The 27,710-nt window shown below is 41.3% G+C and overlaps 1 protein-coding gene across 2 annotated transcripts in view; it reads right to left on the bottom strand.

Annotated features, from left to right (window-relative positions):
• dscamb (Down syndrome cell adhesion molecule b) overlaps positions 1–16,179 on the bottom strand; it is a 131,275-nt gene extending 115,096 nt beyond the window's left edge. Inside the window, exon 1 of one of the 2 annotated variants that reach the window (XM_023299561.3) lies at positions 15,217–16,179. In XM_023299561.3, the coding sequence (XP_023155329.1) occupies positions 15,217–15,259 (43 nt within the window). In that variant the 5' untranslated portion in view covers positions 15,260–16,179. The remainder of the gene's footprint in view (positions 1–15,216) is intronic. The other variant, XM_023299562.3, reaches the window with a different exon arrangement.
• Between the last annotated feature and the right edge of the window lie 11,531 nt (positions 16,180–27,710).

Below are 27,710 nucleotides of genomic sequence, written 5' to 3'. Positions count from 1 at the left end.
GGGAGGGATGGGGGTCAAAAACCCCACCTGCTCATGGATGGTGCTCAAGGTTAGTGAGAAGGAGAAGACACTTAGAAATCACTCATGTCTGTATTTTTAAAACATTCAGCCTTTCCTGATTAATATCCAGACGAGATGCTCTTTTTGTGAATTCTGAAATGTGCTACAGATACTAAACATTCTGTAAATTTGGCTGATACATTTGTATTGTGACATGTCAGCAAAACGCTGTGTGTCAGTGCTTTGATGCTATTGCATGCAGATGTGGACAGATTTGCGGAAGTAAATCAAGACAAAGTCTTTTTTACAAAAAATAATTTGCACAAATTAAAAAAACACAATAGCAATAATTCATTTAAAATTCCAGTGACAGACACAACTGGCCCACATCAAAGTTTTCTGCAAATACTATTTGGGTACTTAGTTAATTGATACTTTGAACATTACAGTGCTACAATAGCAAATGGCTTGAGAGAAGTATAGATCAAAGAAGTGTGTGGTAGCTTGGAAAGCGTCTATTCTCTGCAAGCATCGGAGAAATTGGATTAGGATTTATGCCACAGCTGTTTTGATATTCGTCTATTTCACATATGAAAAGTACGTGAGAGCAACTCAATTTAGACTGGCTGAGTGATAGCGAGTTTAATTAAAAAAAGAAATGGACTCTGGTGGAAGGGTGCATATCACTGCACTGCTCGTTTTCCTAATTGACTAAGCTCAGGAGCCAGACCACAAATGGTCCAATGACGCAGGTACATCACCCACTAAGACCTCACAAAGAGCACCATGTCATGCCCCAACAAATGGCCTCAGGGCCCAACCACTTACTACATTGCCCGAGAGAAAATCAGTAATTGGCATAATTTTTCATGAGCTCAACTGTAAAGGTGAAATAAATGACACTGTTCAATAATGCATTATATGCATCTATAATTGACTATGATTTTTTTTTCCACCGGGATATCTTCAGGGAGAAGGGTAGACGGAAAAAAGCAGTTTCATCTAAACCTTAGCCATCAGAATGCATCGCTTTTTCTGTTCATCCTGTTTAAAATGTGTGCTGCGTTTTTTTTAATTTGGTACTTACTGTTGTCGGTTTGGTTGCTATGCTATGATGTAGAATGTATTCAAACCTGTCTTTTCTAACAATGTTTTGCATTATTGTGCTGTAATTTGTAATACCAGTGCAGTTGGCCGAAGCACTAACCACATCATGGAGGGTAAGAACTTTCAACAGCTGTGGCTAATGTTTATTTTTCATCAATTTTACCTTCTGAATCAATTATAAAAAGCATTATATCAAGAAAAAAAAACACCTTCAGTGTGTCGCAGCAATGATCAACAGGCATCAAGTCATACTACTATTCATATTATTCATTTGGGGACATGTTTGTGGCCACGTGATGAATGAAAGCCCAATAGTCACTGTGCTTTTTGCTCCGTTTTGGTCTCCACCAATCACTATGGGGCACGTGTGGCTCTTCAGCTGCTATAAATGCTTCACTATGTCCATCAGCTAGTTGCTAATTGTATGTGTCAGCTGTTTGGTGCTGGCAGGTAGCATGATATGGCTTTTTATTAATTTTTTGCTGTGAACAGCCCCCCTCTATAATTGAAATCAGCACTGATGAGAGAGAATGGAAACAGTAAACTGAAACAGTGACTTTGAGGACGCAAAAATAGGCTTTAGAGGTCAGAGCAACTGCAGTCAGATGATATTTTTTGTGAGTGAATTGCTACAAGGAATATATAATTCTTGATTTTCACATAAAACAAATGTAATAAACAATGTACATGACTTATGGCTGTGAGGCCTCAGACCAAACTTTCTTTTAAAATACTTAAGATAAATAACCTGACATTTGAATCCAACAACCATTGAATATTAGATTTTTTTTGTAGATGCTGCCACTCTTTTCTTTGATAACAATCATTCAGATGTGTGTTAGAATCTTTTTTATGTAGTGTGAATGCTGAATGCAGCTTTACAATGCATTACAATGCTGCATTACAGAACTGTACAGTGCTGTAAATGCATTCTGTAACTGCTTGACCTTTCTAAACCTTAAACTGAAGCACACACTCATTTGTTCCAAGAAAAGGTAAAATGTAGTTATAATCTGTTGTCATTTTTTCAATATTACACAGGAAAATTCATCACAGGAATTTGATGTTCACTTTACTGAACTTTTTTCCACAATGCTTTCACTCAGCTGCTCTGATGATGTGATTTTGGGAAGCAGCTGTTCTACTGATTTCACAAAGGTACTGTACAATATGACCAACAACAACTATGGCTCATTATCATCACACTACGGCGATGCTCCACACAAAAGAGCTGCTCAGTTGACAGGGTTTAATCAACCAAAACAGTGAATTTCCAGAGCTAGTGAGGCACTTGATTTAAGTAAGTGTGCAGTTATTACCAATTGGAACGAACAGGTAAAGATTAATCACAAGAAGGAAGAAGTTTCCACAAGATATTTAGTCCTGAATTCACTGATTCACCTGATTTTAAGGGAAACTTTCAGTCAGAGACCTGATCAAAGCTGATCAGTAGTTAAAGACACTTAGAGTTTGTGTGATGCATCTCTGTCATGTACCTGCAGTATTAAGTGAGTGATCGCAGTGCCACGTGGGAAACCTCATTCCATAGTTACATATTCTGTCTTTCGTGCAGCTGTTGGCTTTTTGCATGTACGCTCTCTGACATGAGAAGAAGAGAGAACAGCAGAGAGCAAACAAGAAGAGGCAAAGAGAGAATCAGAGAGACAGTGGGATTGATTCAGTTTCTTATATTTCAGAGGGCACTTGTGTTGCATCCGTTGAGCGAGCAGATCCATTGTCTGAGTTGTCATCGCCACCACGGCAGGGAGACTCGGCACCGAACGTAGCGTGGCACCGAGTGCCTCACAGTGACAGTGTGACAGCAGGAACCTTGGGTAATTAAAGCAGCTCTCTGCTCTGTGCCCTCAGGGCAAGTCTGCCTGGGATGTGGAGATCATACCTGGCTCACTCACATTCAAGACTAACAGTAGCTGGAGCAATTTTCCACCTTAACAAATTCCTCTTCCTGCTCAGTGGATTCATGGATAGCAGCCCTAGTGTGATGTATGCAGTGTTACAGCATGTGATCAAGCTGTTCCCAGCAGCTAAATATAGGACTCTGACCTCTGCATGACCCACATTTCAAATACAGCGTACAGGTATACTCTGTTTATTTTATCTGATTAAAATGACTTCAAAACATTTTGTACCAAAGAGAATTTTGTTGCATAAAGTCAATGAACTTGAAAGTAGCAAAGTAACATATTGTATGAAGAAGTTGTGATAGAGTCAGACAATAACCAGTTGGGGCCAGGGATTCCAGTGTGAGTAAGCATTCCCACTGATCTGATCTGCCCAGAGGCAATACAGCATGCACGGAAGTTAAATGACTGTATTCCAATTTGCTCTCATGAATATTAAGCAGGGCTGTGACAGTAGAAAGGGCTGGCTGTACGCAAGCTGCTGATCCACACCGACAGATCTGTCCTCTGATGTCTAGGAGGGGCGGGCAACACTAAAACGAGCCCCCCACAGCAGATGAGCCTCCTCCTCCTTGGTCTATTTCCATGTCCTAAATGGGCCAGAGTGGCTGCCTGTCTCATCAAGGAGAAGCCAGAGACCCTGGACAATTTCTCAGTTAGTAAAACTGAGCAATAAAGACATTGATGTCTAAATTATGCTGCTGCTGATAATGATGATGAGTGCACGAGAGTGGATCTGATGAGGGATCACACTGTAGCAAACTATAGCAGCTCCCTCTGCTGCTGCTGCTGATGATGAATAAAAACCTCCACTAGTAGAAATCTAATATTGCTATGTGAGCAAACTAGAATGTGGAGGGAATCCCGTGTCTGTAATAAAACAAAGATTACATTCAGTGTCGCATAGAAACACTGTATACTTACAATGAGTTGGATTTCACCATGTGAACCCAGAAACTGATGCAGCTGAACTATAGCAGTCTTTGCAATTAGAGCGAACTTACCACAGATTATTTCAAATTTCAACACCTGCAGCTTTACCTATTAAAATTATTTTCTAATTTTACCACAAACTGCAGAGATAAACACGGCAGTGTTGCATCTCCTCAACCTAATTAACAAGAATAAAAACTGTGTATTTATAGCATAGTTAATGCTAATCCTTCTGACAAACAGGCCTCTGCAAATATATTTTTATAAATATATTTTATGGGTGATTTATTCAAGTGAGGTGCAACATTGGTGATGTGCCACATGGAGTCATACAGAGGCTGCTAAAAAGAAGGTTTGGAATGTATGTGTGTTGGTGACAATCACATCAAGGTGACTTATTTACTATATATATATATATTGCAATAAAATGTATTTGTTGTAGTTGCATGTAAGTGTCAAGCTGATATGCTCTGAACTACACAATGATGGCAAGTTTGTAGTCAAATCAAGAGAAATCTCAAAAATATTCCATCCTTTATATAGTTTGCCAAGTGAAATGCCAAAATGCCATGGAAACTGTAAAGTACATCAAAACAAGATTTCATTCCACCACAGCAGCATTTAGTATTTTATTTGAAACATTTAATTATTTCTGAATATATTAAATCAGTAAAGTACCACAAAAGTTTTGATGACTGTGCATTCTCCATATAAAATGGATGACATTGTGTATCTAGCTGAAGATACCAGAGAGTACAATCAAACACCTTTCAGCCAAAACACTAAAACCATAGACAGGCGAAGTGAATAGCTTTGATCATCTTGTTGCACTGCATGTTCTGTTGGTAAGGCTCAGATCCTGACATTTGTGTCTTTACTTTGACATGCACCACTGACCTAAACATCGTTGCAGACAAAGCACAACACGCCCATGGCAGTGGCCTGTCATGCTGCAAAAGGAACAGTTCGAGGAACACGACAAAGGTGTTAACATGAACTCCAAAGTCCCCAGATCCCAATTTGGTCAAATATCCTTTAGATCTGCCAGAAGAAGGTTGATCCATAAAGGCCCCATCCTTTAACCCACAGGACCTAAAGAATCCACTGACAGTATCCTAGTGCCAGACACCACATGACACTCCCAGAGGTCCTGGATCAATGTAAGTAAGTCCAAGTAGTTTATGTACTTAATTAAGTAGAACTGCATGCAATAGTCCGTGTCATTATGGTGCTATATTTTAGACAAGGATGACGTACCTCAGTCAGGTCTTTACCTCTGGCCCAGTTTTGCCAGTAAGCAATGAACATCAGAAACTTCTACCCTTTAAGAGTCTCTACTATTATACTTAAACAAGTCTGATTGAGACTTGAGTGGATATAATCGAATAGCTTCCAAACTAATCTAATGGTCAGCATACGCTGTCTTTCTTGATAATACGATTAAGCAGCAACGTTCTCGTTGAAGAGATGCCTGTTGGCAGAGGCTGTACCTCAGTTAGACAGGTAGACATGGCACATACTGGACAACCAACCCTATTATGTCACCAAACATTACGGTTAAGGGTCTTCAGAAATGTTGCTGCTGTTGGTGTCTTCACATGACCACTGTCCACCTGCATGCCACCTCTGGTAATGCTATGTACAAGGAGGTTTTTGTGTTCATGGAGGTTTGAGCTGTGACACAAGAGGCTGCTGAGGAGAATGACCTGACATCGACAGCTTTTGGCCCTTGGGGATTTTATTTTGCTTGCAGGACCTGAATCTGCTAGCTGGTCAGGGCACACCTTGGCGAAATGATGGCAAAAGGAGCTTTTTCTGTTTGCAGCCAACACTTCAATTCATCAACAACAGCCAACTCAATGTATACATTAAATACAAAATAAAGTAAATAATTGCATAAAAGCTATACTACTATGATGGTAGCTGAGGGCCAACCCAAGAGTTATTTTAGATCTTGTGGAGGTAAACATAATTGCAGCCAGGACTATGTCCTACTAAAGGAAGTTCTACATTGAAACTCTTCATGCAAGGTAGTAAAGGTGGCTGACGGGCGTACAAAGGGCAGGACTTCGACACTGGAGCTTTCCATCCTGAGTGGTTTGGTTGAGCAGCAAAAGCACTGTGGTTAAGCTAAGGGACAGGTTGTGGTTTCAGTTATGAGTTAATAAAGTAATTATATCCCAGGTCAAGTATAAAGTTACTGTGGACTTGTTCAATATCTAACCAAGATTTTCATTCGCCAGCATTAAGCAGGCTATAAGTGCCTAAACACAACGGTGTATGGTCATTATGTGCAGACTTTGTATTGTACAGCTGCAACCTTAACGTCAGTGAATATGACTTGCAGAACTGGTCAGTATCAACATTTTGAGACTAATCAGATACTTCATTTAAAATTGTTTGAAATCATTGTTTAGGGAGCGTAAGTGGAAAAAATCATTTCTTTGGCACATGAGTTGTTCAGTAATTTATGGAGAATTCTGCTTTATATTTGTTTTTCTTTCACTGTCACTGTCATCATCCGTTATTAATTTGATTATTTTGCCATGTTCTCTGCAGCTTATATTTGTATTCCTAATTCCTTTTTCTGAGTCATTTTTTCTAGCTTTTGATGAGCCAGTACAAGCTCACTGTTACACTAGCTGTTTGTTGGTTCCTTTCTACCTTATCTGCTGCACTTTTAAACTCTGCGCTTTACAAATGCGCATCTCTTCTTGCTAATATTGTCGCTGGTAATAATGCCATTATGAAGCCACGGTCGCCCCTTGAAGATCCACCGCTGTCCACGTTTTGTCCAAGAGACGTCTGTGACCAGCAGCTGGTGGAGTGTGTTAATGTTGATGTCACAGCAGCTGGCTGCTCTCATCCTGTTAGCTCTGCCTGCCATTATCAGCCCCCACCACCACCATCACCACCTCCACCACCTCCCCCTCCAAAGCTGCTGCAACTGCTGCTGCGTGCCATGCTCATTTTAATACTCCAGACTCATTTGACCGTCTTTATGGACTTATCATATTAAACATTTATCGCAGCCATTTCCCTAAACCAAGCATGTTTATTCAACACTTAAGGGACCACAGCACGACTCCTTTCAGCAACCCCTCCCCTACTCACCCCCACCACACACACACACCCACACACACACACACACACACACACACACACACACACACACACACACACACATTCTCTTATTTTCTCCTTTTCCTCATTTCTCTCCATTTCTCCTCTTCTCTCTCCCTCAGCCCCCCGGCTTGCTTTATTACAGCTCTCCTTCTCCATGTGCCACTGCCTGAATAAAAAAGAAGAGGTATTTTTGTACAATTTCTTCCTTCTCCTTTCCGGTCATCCTTTCCTCGTGTGGCTGGGACACCAGGGGACTCGTGCCGTCTGAAGCCAGGCAGCCAAGCAGACACAAATGTATTCTGAGCATTTAGTACTTTGGATGAATCGGGTTTTAATTTAATCATCTGATCAAACACTAATTAGCATAATCACTTGTGGGGATGGATGGTCTAGATAGAGAGACACAGAGCAACACATAATAGACCTCATCTACGTGTTGCTAAGTGTCTACAGGACACTTAGCAACTGCTACATGCTTCTAGGGACCCATGCAGGGTTTCTGTCCAAATTACCTTCCTTTGTATGAACAATCAAGCCAATTCTCTGTTTTCTTCAACAGCACAGCCTCCGCAGAATGATCTATTCACTGCTGGACTACCTTACAATCAAATACACTGCTGCCAGGCCTTGTGCCCTCTGATTTGATCTTAGACAAGATGGCTTACTGCAGCATTGCACATTGGTCTGAGCAGAGGAGGTCTGGGAATTCTAGGAATACCACAAAGTGCTAAGATTATTGACAATGCACTCAGTCTCACACCGGGCCGGGGGATCGATGAGTAGCTAGAAGGACATAAATCAGACTCCTGTGGCTCCACTCCATGTCACACCCTAACCCACCCACCCAACTCCCCAATTAAACACACACACATTAGTTCACAGGCACACAAGAACACACCCTCTGTGAAGCCTCCTCACATTTATATAGGTACTTGCACATGCACATAAACACCGGCAAATACACAAATAAAGCACCCCAGTTTACACATCTCACACATACATGCACACTCTCACACACCTTACCAACAAGATGACAGCACTTTAAAAATGGCCGGCTAAAAATAACCGCCACTAACTTGGTCTTAAATCTTAGCATCTGTGCCAGGTTTAAAAATAAAGAGCAGTGTCGAGAAACCAAGCTGGACCCATTTGTCTTTCTGTCACTCTGTCTATCCAGCTTTGCCTCCTCCGTTATCCCTTAGCCTACTTTAATATTCGGACTGTGGAGCATGAGACACAGGGGCAGACGTGATTGGTGAAATATCTCCTGGAAATGCAGTCTTGAATAATCTGATTAAGATGTGAAATATACAGCAAAGACACGATGGTTGGAGAAACTGCAGAGAGGTCGAAGAGACATGTGGTGTGATTTTAAAAAAAAAAAAAAAAAGGAAGGAAGGACGTCAGCATATAACAGAAGTCCATGAAATGTGAGAGGAGAAAGCCAAGCTCAAAGGCAGCTGTGGAGGGAAACTGACAGGCTGGTAGACTGTTAGTGAGCCACAATACATCAGGCGCATGCATCATGCTCAGGCCAGAGTCGCAGGGATCAATTCAGCCTTGGGCCACCGAGTGTGTCGAGTTCAAAGCCTGGCCCTGGTATGTGGAGGACTGGATTAAGAGGCAGTATTTATGAGGTCCAGCGTGAATGTTTGTCTTGGTGGGTGATGGATAGCAAACTCATCACACCTCCGCCACCTGTCTTCCACAATGAACAAAAGCTCTGGCGGGACGCTTGCCACAAGGACTGCAGGCCTGTAGAGCCCAGGATACAACACACACCCAGCAGAGGGTAGCAGGCATGAGCTAGTGGCACCCTCCATCCAGAACATAAACTCACCACGCAGTTTAATACATGTTTACATCCAAATTACTGTCTATCAGAGTAGAGATGCATAATTTAAGCACTGACATATAGCACTAATAAGTTTTGTCAGCAATTTGTCTGAATGGAAGAATAATTGTTGTCCAGATAATCATCAGCGGCAGTATTTATTGTAAATGAAGGGCTATATATTACATGCTATGCTCTATTACAAATTGCAGAACTTTTATATTTTATGACTTGCCAGATGTGTCAAAGACCCCCAAGCTTTTTACCTTGTCAACATGTCCATATGGTGATTTTATGTGCTAGAGGACAAATCGTGAGCAAAATAAGCAGTCAGCACCATGGCTGAGCATCTCCGCCTTGACACTGCAGTGTGCCGATGACAGTCTCATAAACACAGATGCAGAATTCTGGGATTTCATATGCAACAAACCAAAGGAACCAATCCTGCCAACGTGCAGGATGGGGCTCTCTATATTATTATTCTTCACAATCAGATTTCCAGCGTGTGAGCAGAGTTGTAGGTGGATTTGTGTTGCAAGACAATGTAGGAAAAACAAATGCAGAGAAGAGTTGTAGGTGAGCTGGTGTGCTCAAGCTGCAGCAAGTAGTGAAAGCTATGGCATACTTTATAGATATAACAGAGGCAATGTGTTGCATTACATCTAAGCCATTTTGAGGTTGGGTGGGATTATTTTCAGAGAAAAAAAAGGTCAAATGTGTAAGTTTGTTGCACAGAGATGAGTTTTTAAAGGTTCAATCAATGACTGGACAGGGACTTTAATATTTCCACATCATGTTAAAAAGGAATTGTGAATATTTGGAATTTCTAAGAAACAAGATGAGGCAAATCGAACAAGCAGGACATATTTTTGACCAATATGATCTTTAGACAGTTTTTTTGTGTGATGTCAACAACTCATGAACCATTTTACAAATCATAAAATTGTGCTTAGAATGCTGCATATTTAAAGCATTTTCTGATAAAGCAGACAGGCAAAATACTACAAAATGCAAAAATTTTCTCAGTTGAAGATACAAAAGATATTATCTCACAATACAATAAAACTGCATATAATATGATAAAGAACTGTTGTTTGCATACTGCCGACCCCTGGGTCCAACAAATTCAACTTGTTAAGCAATGTTTGCAACTGGGATTTGTTTTGAGTTTTGTATTTAATACTGACCATGTCTAGTTAATTACAATCTCTGTTGGAGACATAGATCAAGCAAGAGTTGAATATGAGGTTTGGATTCTTATTAAATTAGAATTAGCTAAGGGTCAGCTGATTATCGGCACGGGTTTATCAGATCCAATATGTGATATTTTCTAATTATTGATATCGTCACTTTACACGTCATTAGTAATAGCTTTTCAGCAATGAAAGATAAATGTCAAAACATTCTATTTCAATTAAACATATGTAAAACATAAATAAAGACGGTTAAGCAATTTGTGCTCAATTTGTGACGGAGAATTTTGACATCATGATTTTAACCTCCACTACACATGTATGTCAGTTCCAGATATTGGTTATAAGTCTTCTTGATTAGTAATCAGTATTGCCCTGAGAAGACCATTTCTGCCAACCCCTGCTCTTCACATAACAGTCGTGGCTTGTGAGTCAAGGAGAGAGTTGCAGTATGGTTGAATAGTCATGCAGAAAGTCATAGGTCAAAATCTCCTGTGCCAAGATAGAAGCACTTCTGCACAAGAGAGATGTGTCTCTTTCTTGACTTAGTCTGTTTTAAACTGTCAGATGAAGCTTTTACACCAGTTCCTCAGCTACAGTACCTGTGCTGTGCAGCACAGTAATATAACATGTCACTTTGACAGGTGCTGAGTGAATTAAAAACATCCTCTCTACTGAGAACCCTGTCTGAGAGGGAAACCCCCGCCAGATGTACTACAACCTCACTCTGCACGCATGATCAAACACCTACATCTGGGTGCTGAGGGCTTTTCTGCTCTTCTCTGCAGATGCTAAATGATATCGTTAACATTTTAATGCAAGAGACATTTACACGCAGGCTTGCGCAATTACACCTCCGATTCAGTGAAATCCAGACAGACACAGTGTGATCGGTAATTAGATTTTACATTGGGTGAAACGCAACGCACACAGGCTCACACACACACAAGTCACCAAAGCTTCGTCCTAATTAGAGAGCTAGACAGGCTCAAGGAGGTACGGTACAGTAGACTAGCCCTCATTATACAGCTAGGATGTATGAACTAGGGGTTATCTATTATGATCACACATCAGGGTATCCATTACCCAACATTAGCAGCCCTTTCAACTGGAATCTCGCGCAGAGTTCAAAATGTAACCCAACAAACCCTCTTATAACTCACACAAGTGAGTCAGTTAAGTGGGTTTGTAAACTTAATTTAGCCCATTAGATATTCATATCAGAGTAAGGCTGCACAAGATGATCTATCACTTGACTGTACGCTACGTGTTTTCATGGGGTAATTTAATTTCATGAGCTATGATACCGCTTGTGCAACCAAACCCTAATTGGTAATTAGTAAACAGACTAATGGCTGTGGGTGCAGCTGTAAGGCTGGTCAGGTTTCACTCCACTGCTTTACGCAGCCTATGAACGGACACTGCAGCCACTGGGCAGCCACTGATCTTTGGAAATCCTTACAGAGACTTGAGAATCACCTCAAAGCACCAACAAATGAGGCTCTCATCAGCGCCCTGCTTTCATCACCTTCATGCAGATTTATCATCGTGCAAACACTGATTCCCCCTTTCTAGTTGCAGCCAAGTTCAATCTATTTATCCACCCCAGTCTCCGCAGCATTTCCATCCAGTGTTTCAGGTTGCTAATAATGTAGGGTCATGTAAAATTGGCAGGCTAACTGATGTTGGCAGCTATTTACTGTACTGTAAGCTACACTGGGCTAGATGCTCTGAAAGAGCTTTCTTAGTTCACGCTGGATGTGTGTTTAGTACCAGAAAGGTCACAGCTAATTGAGATCAAAATTTGATTGCATGATTTCCTGACCTCTGCATAAATGTTCCTTTATTGGAGACATACGAGATAAGTCTTTTTTTAAGCGTCAGGTTAAGCCGCACGTATGTCTACAAATCATCACAGTCTTTGTGGAGACTCTGTCAGCAGCCTTGTCTCATTATATCTTTGCGATGAGAATTTGAATACGCCAGTTTAGCTTGCTGTGGTTTTGCCTAGAGGCAGCTTTCAGGCAGAGATATTTAATGTTTCCTGTACTGATGACTGAATTTATAGATTCTACTTTGATAGGCCCAAGAAATAACGAAAGCATAAAGACTTAAATGGAATACAAAAAATAATTGTGCCTGTTGGCTGGGGAATGTGTCAGATTTACCATTTTTATTTTTTTTACTGTGTGGAACATGACAAAAGAGTCCAGACAGAGGTTGTCCTTTGCTTCCTTCTGATAATGGACAATGGATTGCAATTATTTCCATGATGAGAGCAATTAAAATGTGACATTTGCAAGCATTGTCCAGGTGTGTATCTGTTTCCCCCCTTTTTAATAGGTTCCAGAGTTCGTTAAGCTGACAAAAGAACCCTGAAAACCCAGAAGCCAGTGAGACACACGGCTTTCATTTGGCGTGATTTTCAATATGCTGATTCCTCGCAACCTTTCTCCTACTGTGACCTGGAAAATGTTCCCCTTCTGCCATCATGGAGGATCTCCAGATCCCTGAAACCCACCTCGAGGGCGCGAGTGCACAGGTGCATCCTACCTCTCTCATCCTCACTAAGGGAGGAGCTAAGTCACAAGAAAGAGTGAGGGAAGCAGGAAACACAACGAAAAGCCGCCTTGGTCACACAGCTGTGGACACAGTAATGTAACAGGATGCGATTAGCTCTGGGTCAAGTACTTCCGGGCCAACAACAGCCAAACTCGCAGTTTCACATCGTGTTCACTGCAGTCTTTTATTCCCTGGGTCTGCCATTTTGTAGAGATGTCCAGTGTGTGAGGAATTATTACACCCAACGTTGTGGATAAAAAATTATCCCACCATGTAATGTGGAAAAGCAACAACCAGACATCAGCCAACCACCACCACAGATTCTAAATGACAGGAATAGTTGTTCTACAGCCACCAGACGACAACCAACCATATAGCTTTCTGCCCCATATAGGGAGGAGTGAATGGGTGAATGTTTTAGGACGCAGCCCGACACCCATTAAGGAGGTTACCATAGAGACAGGCCAGTGAGCACGTGATAGGCCCAACTCTGAAACAGCAAGAATTGTCTGGAATCCAATCTCTGTGCTGGCTTCTATCTACAAGGTCATTCATTCATTCTGACAACAACTGCTCAGCCGATGAACACCTCATTTTCATGATAATCAACAAAACATCTAGCCACAGAGGACAAAGTCGTACGGCTCGGCTCCTCGACAGTGATGGAGAAATCGAATAAAAATCAACAGCAAGCGATAAACACATATACATAAAAAAAAGGTTTAAAAAAAATCATTGCAGTGCAAATGACAAACACAAAAAGTGTAATGTCTGCACTCAGCGCTGTCTGCTGCTTAAGCCCTATCAGTTGTTTGCCACGGGCCTCCTCAATAATCCCTTATGCAATAAACGGACACAATCTTGCATGGCAGTTGATCTAATGTCAGAGTCAGATGATTATGATTAATGAGGATTCCTTATTGTTCCTTTATGAGTTTCAGCACAAGCTGGGCTGAGGGAGATACCATTTTATGTGGAGTCAATGTCAATAAACGGCACCGACTGAGGGTTGCCTCAGCACTGGAAAAGCGTCGACACAGAAACAAAAATCCATTTCGAAGCCTTATTTTATCATTCCGGCCAGAAGGGAAAATCCATTTTGGGGACACAACATATCATATAACAGCCCCTTTATGCGGTTAAACGTATTCATACCTGTAAATCCCCATTTCCCCCAATTTTTGCTTTGTGAATTCAGCTTTTTTTTTTTTTTTTTTTACCCTTTAATACAAATGGATTCAACCGTTGGCGTGTTTTGTTCCAATATGTGAACAATCACCAAATCTTGTCACCGTGGCGTGTTTTCTCACAGACGTTTCCATTTTGCTTCCCTCTCCTTCTTCAACTCTCCCTTTTTCTTTGCCTGTTTTCGTACACACCCAGTCAGCCATAATCCCTCCCTGTAGAAGGGACTCTGGCCAATAAGTGAACGCAATAAACTGTATCAATTTTCCACTATTGATTATAGATACACTATATGAGCACGCAAATATGCATGCACGGTGTCAGCCGCATGCATGTGTGCAGTGGAACACATGCATGCACTTACACATGTGTACAAGAAAACACAGATAAGCCACACAACCGCATCTGGGGGTGTTTGAATCCAGAATTTGAATTGAAAATTTCGTTTCATATTTTTGTGTGTATGAGTTACTTTTGCATTTCCTGAAAAAATGTGACCTTTGTGGAATGTGCCTCACCAAAAATATTGCATTTTGTTTAATTACTTACAAGAACAGTTTGTACTATTTGAGCTCATTTTCGCTCTACAAACAGCATTTAAAGGTGAATAACATAAAGGTGCATTTAGATTTGCTTGTGGAAATGTTGCAAACATTCTCAGAGAAGCATGATTATGATTAAATTATTTAAATTCAAAATGTTTAATATGCAAATATGGATTACTGAATTAAAAATATAGCTGTGAATTTACCAATTTGATGCCTTTTATTCATTTAGGCCATCTTAAACTTGAAAAAAATATGTCAGCTGTGGCGGAGGGGGAAAGGGTTAAGCCAAATGTCCATTATATCAAAGACGTCACTTATTACTAAGGGCCACAGTGGAACAAGGTTGTGACAGAATAAGTGACTTTAGGCATAAAATAAAAACAGATGCAAGTCAGATTCACAACATGCAAATTCAAAACAATTAAAACTTGAAAGTAGAAAACCAAAATCAACGCTATCAAACAAATTAATTACATACAGGCTCAAACAAATCTAATTTCTCTTTTTTTATTTCATCGGGCTGAGGGTGTATATATCTGAAGGCCAGAGATGTGTCTAATGTTTTGTAGGGGAGCTTGAAGGATTTAAAACGCAATTCATGCCTCGCCCGTCTCTCTCCCTCTATCAGGGGTGTCAGCCTTTTGACAGCCATATAAAATCCATTTCATGTGGGTCACAGGTGACCTCCATCCTCCCTCTTCATTCATTTAGCTGTCTGCTAGTCATTTGCCTTCTGCAGTAGGTAATGAGCACTAATAGAAAAATAATAATAATAAAAAAAGAAAAGATGAACAGGTGAAACTTACCATTCAAGATGCTCTGGAAAAAGATAAAAGCCAATATCCACATGCCCTGCTCCGTTCAATCCCTCCAAGCTATGCTTTCTCTTCTTCCTCCGACCGGTGCCTCCCTGGGTTTCTGTGTGCGCTTGGGGTAAGGTTAAACATTTGCCACTGTCTTCAAGCAAACCGGTCCAAGTCTCTACTTTTAATATCTCCTTCCTACTTTTTTCGTTACACTGCTTTTCTCTCTGAGCTGTCTTTTTCGCGCTTGGACCATAAATGAGCCTCTGTGATTGTCTTGGGGAGAGCAGTGCTCAGACTCTCCTCTGCTCCGCGTCTTGCTGCTTCTCCCTGTTATTCAAAAGGATGCTGAAGGGGTGAAGCCCAGGTGTGTGTGATGCTGAGTCAGAGCCGGGTTAGAGCGGATCCTGAAACCATAATGAATTCCCCCCCTCCAAAAGAACTGGCTAAACTAAAATCTTTGAAGAAAAAGAAAGATATCAGAAGCTCCGATTTCCTAAATAAAACACTGTCTGACGGATCATCCTTGGGGGTGGAAAAATTAAATTCTTTAGAAAATCAAAACAACTAAAAGAGCAAAGAAGCAAACAGAGGGGAGAGGGTAGTATAAGAATGAAAACCCGGTTTTTTTCTCAGACTCCAAAGTCAGATCATCTTCATCGCCTCTGTGCGTCCAGCAAGAGGCGAGTAAGCGCATCTTCCCCGCTGCCGCTCTCTAATCGCACCACACTGACTCTCTGAGCATTACACAGAATAACCCTCTCCCCTGCCCCTGCAGACGCTTTAATTCCTCATTGCCTTAAAGGAGCAGAGGCGGCTACCGGTCGGTCCTGAGGGCAGGATACTAGTGGAAGGTGGGAAAGTGTGAGCACGCGGCGAGCGGGGCATTTGCATTAAGGAAATGAGCTGCACCTGACGCACCGAGGCACCAAGGATTTTTACGCACGGAGTTGTCTCGGCTCAAACGGAAAGCGCTGTCTGCTGGTGTGCAGGTGTACTCAGGATGCAGCATTATATACCAGATCCGGCTTGAATCGTGCTCATAGGGTGTTTCTCCTATGGGTTAAAACAAACAAACAAACAAAAAAAAAACCAGGAGAGTTTCCTATAGGAGCCCACAAGGACATCCAATGACGCACATTTTGTGTCCATTTAAGCGCACGGGTGAGGGTAATTTTTAATTGAGCAACACTTGTGAACTGATTGAAGTGGTTTTAATAGAGGAAGAAAAGGCATCACTCTGTCAGTGGGTGGAGAAAAGGGGGTTAACATAAAGCGTCCCCCACCCCAAAGGCGCGCACACACACTTCACATCGCCTCCCTCAACCCCATAATCCACCCCGCTATCACCACCACCACCCCTCCATTTTAATGCCTGCCTTGAAGTCAAGGGTATAGCTGTAGTAGGCAGTGGAAGCCTGTGGGCCTGTCCACAGAGCCGGGTTACACTGAGTGTGATATAACCAGCAGCGCAGTCTGCAGCTCATTCTCTATCCCACATGACAGAATATACTGAAAGTGAATGTACCCCAGGACACTCAGATTATGTGCCTTTATCTAAACTGAGGGAAGGAGCCTCACCATTCTGTATGTGGAAAATAAGAAGAAGATTTGTGCAGTTATTTAAATGCACAGTTCTACAGCTGTCTATACATGCCTCAGTGTTTTTCCAAGGGAGCAAACAAGTGTGTGATAATTTAGTGCAGATGGTGGGTTGATTCTGTACCTTTTCACAGTTCCGAGTGCAGGTGCTTTCATCAGTGGGTTTTGCTGCTGTCCAGTCTCCTTGCACCATGTTTTTCTACACTGTCTGCCCACTTGTCTTCCTGTTTCTCTCAGTGTTCACTCCAGTGCAGCAGATAAACAAGAACACTGCTCTGCATTTGTTGAAGTCTCTACCAGAACACACTGTTCTCTCCTGCCTCAAAATGGTTAAAATGACTCTCCAGGTATTTTTTTTCTTATTTCTGTCTGATTTATTCAGCAATTGCCTGAATGAAATTGTTCTTTCATCACCAGCATCCACTTTTTTGTGCTCCTGCTACTCCAAAATGTATGTTTAATTGAGTAAGAAGATAATGTTACTTACTTTTTTGCTTAAGCTGGAAGATAAACCCAAACAAGTTTAAGTCTCTGTGGTGCTAAGGAGAAAACACTGGTGAATGAGGGCAGTGGGTCAGAGATCCTGCCTGTCATTTAGAGTGGATTAGGAGCACTGTGCTGGGGTTTCAGCTCGAAATTCTTGGCATGGATGAGCAAGTTAGTTCATTAGCTGCTGCTGACTGTGAGATATGATCATTTGCAACATCATCCGGGTTCAAATTTAGCTTTGTCTTTTCTTTCTAGGTGCACAGTGTCACCCTCAGTATTGTCATGTTGCACTCGTATTTGGTTAAATACTTTACACAACCAAGTCTTCATCTTCCAATAAGAATTTTTGAAAAGGGGAAGTGATAGTAGGTAACGCGCCTTGCTCAGGGGCATCTCTGTTTTCTTTTACTTTCTCTGTAAAGTTCAAGGACTGCATGTGTGTGTGTGTGTGTGTGTGTGTGTGTGTGTGTGTGTGTGTGTGTGTGCGTGTGTGTGATGCCAACGGCAAAGACATACAGATGATCAAACAGAACAAAAGTGCATGTAGCTTTCCTTGGTCCAGCCTTCAGCATTGTAAAAGAAAGAAGGTTTTTTTGGTGACATTCACAACCTGCAAAGACAAACAACCCCCAAAGAGGGAGTGAAAAGAAGAGATCTGACTGTAGGTTCAAAGGATTGAGAGAAGGATCCGTGGCATTAGAGGGTGCCATCTGACATTTTAGGGGAAATGAAGCATTGGCGTGATCTAGCTCAGCAAACAGGATTTTATCAGAAGCCAGAATTAAAAAATTGGAACAAGAAATGGAATAAATAAAGTAATGTAAATATAAAAGGTTAAATGTGTTTGCATTTAAGCAGATAAGAGGAGCGTCTCCCCCAGCTCATAGGCCAGGGTTACATTTGCGACAGGGCTATGTATTGTGTGTACAGTATATACACCCTCACACGACTGTACACACACTCCATACGTGGGAGATTCCCAGTATAAGCACAGTTTCACAATCTGTGTTTGACAGCAAACAAACACAGAGTAACATCAACACTGACCAAATGACCTTACAACGGCCAAATGACTTATGTTCATTTGAGCAAAGTACAGTGGCATTATCAGTATCATTATATAGTATACAGTATGATTATATTCTAAATCAATACTGCTTTTAATAATTACAGCACTTCATAAGCCACATTTGATCCCTATATAGACTCTAATATTTGGTTAGCACAGGTTAATCACCCTTTCACTTTAAAAACCATAATTAAAAAATAATTGCCTCCCTCTCCTCTGTTTTTAAAAACAGGAAAGCTGTGAGGGAAGCTTTTAATACCACATGCGCAAAGGTGCAATCTAATACACGTACAGGGATCCCCGAGACATAATAAATAACAAGAACAACAAAAAAAAAGCCCTCATAGTTTTAGCATCATAGATACTACTGAAAGAGAAATCTCATGTGTAATTCTGGCGATAGAAAGATCACATTCAGCTGACAGTGGAGATACATAGAGGTCAAATGTTGCTTCTGGTGGCACACAAGCTCTTCCATCCTTATGGAGAACAGGTGCTGGTGTTTATCACCTACACCAGGCCAACAGCTGTACAACTGAACCGGCTACTTGTGATGTGAAAGACAATGCCTTGATTTTCACTGTGAAGACAAGAGCCCTGACCTCGTGGCCAGTGGGCTGAGGTATTCACTGGTAAACCCTAATAGGTTACATTCAGGCCTGTAGAGGAGGCACACGTGTTATCTATCTCTAAAACCAACATGGCTGTCTCTAAGGGGCTAGTGTAAAAGAAAAAAATTACATGCTGGAACACACAGTTATTCAGTATATCATTATGGTATTCATCTGTTTGGTGGAGTACAGAGGACCATGTAGGAACACTTACAATAAAACAGCATTAAAAGAAAGATTCAGATTGCATGTACATGATGTGACTAAATCATGTCACTTAATCAGAGCAAATAATCCGATTTAAAGATATATGTCATTTGTTCATAATTCATTTGGAATAAACTGCAAACCAACATGACAATATGCAAAAGTGTCATTATGGTTATTTCAGTTTTTTATATACTAAGGACAGCTGCTCATATAGAAGAGATTCACATCAGAAGCTGTTTTATTGCCAAGCAGGCTTTGACACACGAGGAACTTGATTTGTGTTTTAGTGCATAGCAGTAAATAGTAACATATAGGGTTTAAAAAAAAATGTTGCAAGTCAGTGGACAGTACAAGCCAAATAAGAAGCAAGCATAATCAAAGGACTATAGGTCATAAAAATAATAGAAGTACTTCCAGTGTGCAGGAATATGCAAACATAATAGCCCTATATATGGAAAACACATGTAAATACAATAACTATGTAACATTATATTCTTCTTCCACAGCTGTATTTTGAATATGAACAGAGTGGATTTTTGGTGGGGTTTGAGTTTTCTGCCTGGGCAGGGGGAAGAAAAGGGAGGAGTTCGTTTTAGCCCCCTCAGTATGATGCCTAAACAGTGGTAAGTGAATGTGACAATGAGGCCCCTGGGCGGCTGCAGACAGCCTCGGCCTTGCTGTGTGACCATGCATGCATGTCTGTCTGTGGGTGTGTTTGCATTCGCCACCAAATCTGCGTGTGGATACAAGCAAAGAAGTGGAGCACATATGAGACGATTCACCAACACTGCAAAGCCAAGGTCGTGACTCCTCCAACTGTAATACTCACACTGGCATGGGATCTGTTGGCGCTCTTTATCTTACTGCCAACTTCCAACGTGGATGATAAAATGAAATAAAATATATTAATCAGAATTGTGCTGCAAGTTATATCAGTGGTAGTTGTGTTATTATAATTGAACCCACACACAGTAGGAACTATAAAACATGTTGTCTCAGTAGGGAGATCATTCTGTATAAAGGTTTTCGGTGTCTACGGATATAATGTGACATGGTTATGAATCAAAGAAACAGACATGCTCTTATCAATGATTTCTTTTTAAAAAAATATGGTAAATGACAGAGGAAGATGTAGACAAATGGAGGCAGATGAGCTAAGAAAAGGATTTTAGAAGAAGTATGATGCGGATTGTGCAAAAGAAGTTGAAAATCACTATGAAGTAATATAGTGAAGTCATAACGTTGATTTTTTCATGATTTCTGGCCTTTGCCATTTGAGTTCAGAGCTGTAATTATCCAGTACTATATCTTAAATGGCACATCAGCATCAGGTGCACAATTTAAAAGTAATCCCCATGTAGAAACTGTAGTACTGAGTAAACATACAGTATGTAGTAGCAAAAGACTCACAGCTGATGTCTGTATGTGTGTATCACGAGTAGCTTTTAACTACTATTCTAACTTTTGGAATAATTATGACTGAAATGTGCTATTTCTATTTATGTTGATATCTTGAAATTACCTTGTGACCTCCCCTCAGTGTCTCATTTTGGGACCCGCTACCTCACTGCATTATCTTTAGTTGGTATATTTATTTAAAAAACATATCCATACCCATAAATGCACTCCTGAAAAGTATCAACACGCACCAAAAAAAGACAAGCCAAGCCACAAACATTACATAGTAGCATAATCTATGTAAAGATTTTGTCCAGAACTTGAATTAGGATATTTTTATGTCATTTGACTTTTAGTCTTGATAACAGTTTGCAGTGATTTCTATCTTGACTTCTTTTTTGTGTTTACTGTCAGTTAAACTCAAAGACAAGCACCTGAGATAATTTAAGTTTTAGAAAGCTGAAAAACTAACAATATTTTTCTAGTCTGGCTCTCTTGATCCCAACCACAGACATTCTAAATAAATGGTTGTATTGGCCAATTATTGTCTAAATTGGCATAATCAAAAAGCAAGCTACACTGAAGTGCTCTTGAGCATTAGTGTAGCGTCGCATAGCGTCAGTAAAATGCTTGAAACTCTACCACCACACTCTGCTCTTTATTATGTGATAAGTAATGAACTGAGATCAGACAGGTAACAACACAGTGTGCTTCAGTGATCATACTAATTACATCATGAGCTCAATCAAGTGTAGCTTGTCTTCTGTTTTGTCATTAAAGCACGTCGCTTTGGTCAGCTCTGCATCTAATCTCACGATTGTCAATCCAAAATATTAACATTAATTGGAAGATACAGTGCATTCTCCTTCAACGATGTCTCTTCTTCCTCCTTGCATTACCTTCTTCTCTCTGCAGGCCACTCACACACAAACACACACACACACACACACACACACACACACACCCTCCCTGTCCCTGTGGCCGACCCTGTCCCCGGTGTGTGTGCAGACAGGCTGGGTAATCCCTCAGGATGGGGCCTCTTGTTTTGACAACTCCTGTGAAGCCCAGTGTCTCTTACAACAAAACACAGACTGGCCTATCATCAGCAAAATGTCAGCCCTCAGCTCACTCCTTCATCACCCTGAGGAGGATCAGGTTGCCTTTACACTATGCGACCCATTAACTCAGAATAGAAACATTCTCAGCACCGGTATAATGATCCCCTTTGTTTGCTAAGACAATGACATTGATAAGAGACAAGCCACGCTCGTGGCTCCTGATACAAGTGTGTATAAGGTTACATGTTGCCCAGGCCAGAGTGATGTGGCTCCTAAACAGAGTTCAGGGTGGTGTAGTCTTACGCTCCACTGGTCCCCTTGGGATGAAAAGACACCTGCAGGTCAATCAGCATTTGGACACATGCACACTCTTTAAATTAAGACTGCTATAGTTTGGGAATGTGCCAGCTGTGACAAAGGCAACAGAGTTTAAGGAGTCAACTTATCAAAAGGGCTAATGATAAAGTACTGAAGATGGCATATATGTCTGTGGAGGTCAGTGGGAAGGGCAAAGAAGTAAGGGGGAGAGGTTTAATTACTGTCTTTAGGGGACCACCCACATCAAGCACGCATTCAAGCCACGGATAAAACTTTTAACAGCTTTATCATCAGATTTCAGATACTGACATCTTCCAGGATCAGATACTTTTAATATATTTTTTAAATTCATGTCTTGATGATGGTTTGCAATGGTTAGTACTGTTGTCTCAAAGCTACAGGGTTCGAGGTTTGAACCTACTGGTCGATTGGTCGGGGCCTTACTGTGTGATGGTTGCATTTTTATCCCCCATGTGCCTCCTTTGGGTGCTCCAGTTTCTTCTTATAGTTCCAAAAACTATTGAAGAATGATTTGGTGATTCTAAATTGGCCCTAAGTGTGAAGGTGAACAAAAAGAATTGTAACCTGCCTCTTGCTCAGTGCCAGCTGGGATGGACATCACCTCCATGCAACCCTTCACAGGTTAAAGCACATATAGCTAATACATAGATGGGTGTATGTCATGATTTAAATAGTTTGCCATTTGAGGAAATAAGTGGAAAATCAATTTATTTTCTTTCAGAATTAGACAAGAAAAGACCTACACTATTACATGAAACTGCTTCAGATGTCCAGGTTACTTGGGATAAAGACTGTAAACTAGAAGACATAGATAACCTGACTCTTTTCTAACTCACAAAATTCACATACCAACACCTCTAAAGCTCACTACTTACTTTATTGTGGTATGAATTAAACAAATACTGTGCTGTTTACTGAGATTTTGAGGTGCTAAGAAGTGTATTTTTTACCCATGAACAGAGCCAATCTAATGTTTTTCTTTGTTTTTAGTCAGTCAGTTTCTGGATTCAGGCATTGGCTTAATATTTAATGGACAAACATGAGGTAATGGTATCGATCTTGTAATTTAATTCTCTGCAAGAAAACAAACAAGCTTATTTTCCAAAATGTTGAGAAGTTCTTTTATTTTGTATCTCTAACTGAAATTTAAAGCCTAATTCAAATTTCCTCAACAGATATGACAGGATTTCAGGTGAGAGACATTCCTGTGTTTTAACCTCCAAGTATGGTGGCCCTGAGAGCTCAATATACTGCAGCTTGTGAAAACACATGCAAACAGACAGAACACATGCAGACTCAGAGAACATCTTCACTAATCTGACAACACATTTCCACAAGTTAGAAAAAAATATGCTGCATAGTGAGAAAACGTGCCTAAATTCAGAACCAAGCTGTGAGTGGCGCAGAACTGTTTCCAGGGGGACTCTAAAAAGTGATGAACTTGCTGGGACGCTTTTGCTGTTGCTATGGCGACTCATGAAGTTGCTGAAGTCGACCAGCCAACTGTAATGTTGGAAAATGAGCTAAAGTGTAATTTTTAAATTTTTTTTGTTGTTGCTTAAACATTCTGATCGCAGGATTCAGGTTTGATTCCCGGCATGTGCTGTTAACCCTGCAGCGTTTCAGGGCCACCGTGTGCATATGTGACTTCAATTCCACTCTGCGGAAAGGACCGCGGCACATGCACTACAGTAACCTTTTCCCATCTCCCTTTCAATTCGTGATACCAACACCCCAGCCTGCTACAGCAACCCCAGCCAGTTTCCCATTGGTTAGCCCCAAGGCACAGAGGAGCATATCTGTAGCCAACCTTGACGTGCTAAACTAGGACGCTGAAGGGGACAGAAATGGGAGGAGAGTGTAGTAGAGGCAGGAGAGCGAGCACAAGGAGAAGAGAGAGGAGGGGTAAAAAATTTTTTAAAAAGCTGCTGGAGGAGTGGCAGAAATAAGGAAGTGATGATGGAGAGCTGAGAGGGTGATGGAAAAGAGGGGACAGAAAGGAGCAGTGGAGAGGGAAAGGAGTGAAGGTGCAGAGTGTAAAGGGAGGGAGAGAATAGGGTGGGTTTTGGTGATTTGTACTCTGGCTGCATATGCGCCTGGTCTCCATCTCCTCCGTTCTCTGCTTGAAAACTGGAAAAATCAATACACCCACAGCCTAGTGTATCCCCACATGAACTGGATCATTAAAAATATATAATCAAACACCCCATCGTCATTTTTCATCACCATTACCATCATCACACATCTGAACGGGCACAGATATCGTTATATCACCAACATGGCTGTAACAATGTAATAACCCAATCAATGGCCTTCTAATTATTTCAGTGCCTCAGTTAATCGTCCAGTTAAAGCAGTCCTTCAGCCTTGACTCTGAGAGCGGCACACGGAGACAGGCTGCTTGTTAACAAATGCACACAACAGAATCGAAGCAGGGCTGTTGTAATAAGAATATCTGACTTCTCAGCTTCACAACTCAATCCAGCTCAGGGTCGCAGTGTTGCCTAGTAACGATGGCACAATACTGACCTTATCTATGTGGTCATAAAAATGTATGAAGAAGCCCCCACCCCTCACGCCTTCCAACCTCCTCCCCGCACGCCTTCGCTCAGTCCTTCCTGCAACCACACCGCCACCCTCACATCCCTTCTCCCCCCTCTTTTATGAGTAGCATCTAGCCAGGGGGGCAGGCACCCTCCACACTCTCCTACCCTTGCCAGGGCAGCTCTGCGGTGGGTGTTCTCTGCCCAGGAGCTCCCCTCTCTCTTTTTATATGCAGGGGGTTGGGGGTGCTGGGAAACATGAACACACTTCTGCAAAAAACACAATGCGCTTGTGTGCACGGTGTCTGTGCACGCAGAACACAACAGATACAGCACTGGTGGGCGGGTGGTGGGAGGCTGGAAGGATGCAGATTGCATGCTATGAAACTGATAGATAGCTGTAAGAACAGAGGGACACAGTCAAGCGCAAAGGAGACTCAATACCACACCGCAAGGTGAGTTGGTGCACCAGTCTTCATGATAATATTCTCTCAGAGTGGGATGTCTGTTCAGCCTGCTGAGGGAAACAAGATACATGGCAGAGTGTGAGAAAATGTGCTTGTCTGTATATGGAAACAAGAGAAATGCAGCAGGTTTACCTCTGCAAAGAGCATCACAAAAGTGGTGTATTTGTGAAAGCAATTTGTTGGTGAGAGATGAGCTGTATCTGATCTCTATCCACTCATGAGTCCTAAGAGCCAGGTTCAGCTTTTCTAATTGGGTATCACCTTGGAGATGCCCATCCTAATGAGGAAACAAACTCCAGGTGTTGCACCTGTTCTAACCTCTGGAAGTCACAGGGGGAGTGTGACACATACAGTAAACACACACACACCTGCTCCATCTGTCTGCTCTACAATTAACACCACCAGGCCATAGTATGTCAGGATTCTCACAGCAAAGACAAAGCAAAGATCTAAAAACTCTTTTCATTTTCTCAGCTCTGGTTTGAAAGTTTGTTTAGTTTTGTGCATGAAAACTAATAAAACAGGATGCTTCATTTATTTCTACACCCAAGTAAACATCTATGTCTAAACCTCACTCACCTGAAAGTGAATACAACTCTGGGTGGATTTAAATGAAATTTTACAGTCTGTTTTTCAGTTTTTTTTATGGGTTTCATGTGGGTCTTGGGGTGAATGATTATAAGAACCACTTCATAAAACAGATCCCACAAGGGAGTGGTGCCGAACAGCGTCTCAGTAATGAGGACGTCCACAGCCTACCACTGTTCTCCTGCCCACAACTACAGCAGCATCTGCTCTGTGGCACCCGGCGCATCAGGTGGGATCCTGGTGGTATTTGAACAACCACAGAAGGCATATGTATGTGTATGTAAGTGTTAGAGTAACTAGGGAGACTGGTGAGGGTATGAGTAGTGCCTTGAGGCGAGGAGCAGAAGGGTGGCAGGGTTTCTGACTCCCACCGCGGCCTGTTTAGAAACTAGCCTCTATTACTCATCTACGTGTCACTAATGCTTTTCATATGAATGAACAAACAGATACAGATACACTGCAGAGATGCAACACTACCACCACGGGGGGAAGAGGAAGTGTGAATAGCCTGTGAGACTGGGATGAGACACCCTTAGTCATACTCCCGCCTGTCTGAGCAGTGAGAGTTGCCATACAGTTACAAGTAATTGATCTAAAAAAAAAAACTAAATAAATCAAACCCAGCTGTCTTTTATATGGCTGGAAACATACAGTGTGGTAGCAGTGAATAAGCAGTGATGTATCTATGCACCTGTTGTCTGGCTTGTCCCTCTCATCTTACCCAGACTCTGCTCATTTGGGCTCCTCTCCTGCAGCAGCAGCTGTGAATATGTACACCTTGTTAGGGGGTTGACAGTTCTGGCAGAGGGAGAGACAGCGAAGTAGCTTGTTATGAAGAACAGGCTAACTATATGTCAATCTCTGCTGCGCCGAGAGGAAGCGCAAAAACAGGCAAAGAATAAACAAGAGATCTCTTTTAAAATGCAAAAGCATAAAAATCCTCTTTTCATCTCAGTCTAAATTAATTATTAAAGCGCGCTACATTGTATCGATTTAATTATTTGAATGCAGTGAACTAAAAGCTAATTGACCCCAGACATTGTGCTAATAAAACAGTATGGTAGATTGGATACCAAAAATGAGATTTGCCTCAGAAACATGTGGATGGCCTGATCATTATGATCTGCCCCACTGTGATCCCCATTTAGCGCTCATCCAGCTCCATCATGTCTGTGCTGTAATTACACTGCATCCAGAATGCTCGCAGATTCAGCAAATCCCTGATCAGCATTATAGACTTATAGTGATTGGGCTGTCTGTAGGCCTGATTACCATAGCCCTGTGTGAAGCTGAAAAAGGGTGAGAGCTGGGGTCACTGAAAAGGCAATATGGCTAATTCACAACTTCATAACAATATTTACTTCTATGATCAACTCAGCTAATGTTTGAATAAACTTGAAAAAAACATATTCTTGATTGTGTGGCTGTGTGCTGTAATGTAAAATGGAAATGTTCTGAGCACATTATGTTGAAAAAAATCAACTGCACTGTATCTCGTTTGGTTAATTTGTATGAAATCCAAAACATAAGAATTGGCAGGTTGTGGCGTCTTCTATTCCTAAGTGACAAACTGTTATTTTAATTGTATGGTTGTTAGGCTGATTATGTTCAGAAATATTCACTGATGTGGCCTGGACACAGCATTGCTTCAAGTAACCTTTTATTTTAATTTTTCATTGTCTTTTTAAGATTTTTTTTGTGCAATTTAATGGAGAACTAACTCATTCTTTCTTTTTTACAAAAAGGATACATTAGTCAGTCATTTAGTCAGTTGAATAGAGGATGAACAGCCAACAATTTTGATGGTCTCATCATTTATCAAGCAAAAATAGAAAATAGTCTCTGGTTCCAGCAAGTCAAATGTTAGCAATTACTGATTTGGCCTGTTTTACATAATTGGAAACTGAATATCATCGGCCTGTGGACTGCTGCTCAGGAAAATAACACATTTAAATATGTCATATTAAGTTTAGGAAATGGGCGATGGACTTTCACTATTATAACGTACTGTAAATAATGAATATATGATCCAAAAATAAAGATATGAGGTGAATTTACCACTACATAACAGTGCTAACAGCAAATTATATTAGGTGATATGATGTCCTTATTTCTTTATTAAA

This window comes from Amphiprion ocellaris, chromosome 7 (assembly GCF_022539595.1).
Source record: "Amphiprion ocellaris isolate individual 3 ecotype Okinawa chromosome 7, ASM2253959v1, whole genome shotgun sequence".
NCBI lineage: Eukaryota > Metazoa > Chordata > Actinopteri > Pomacentridae > Amphiprion > Amphiprion ocellaris.
This window is presented reverse-complemented; position numbering and strand designations above follow the sequence as displayed.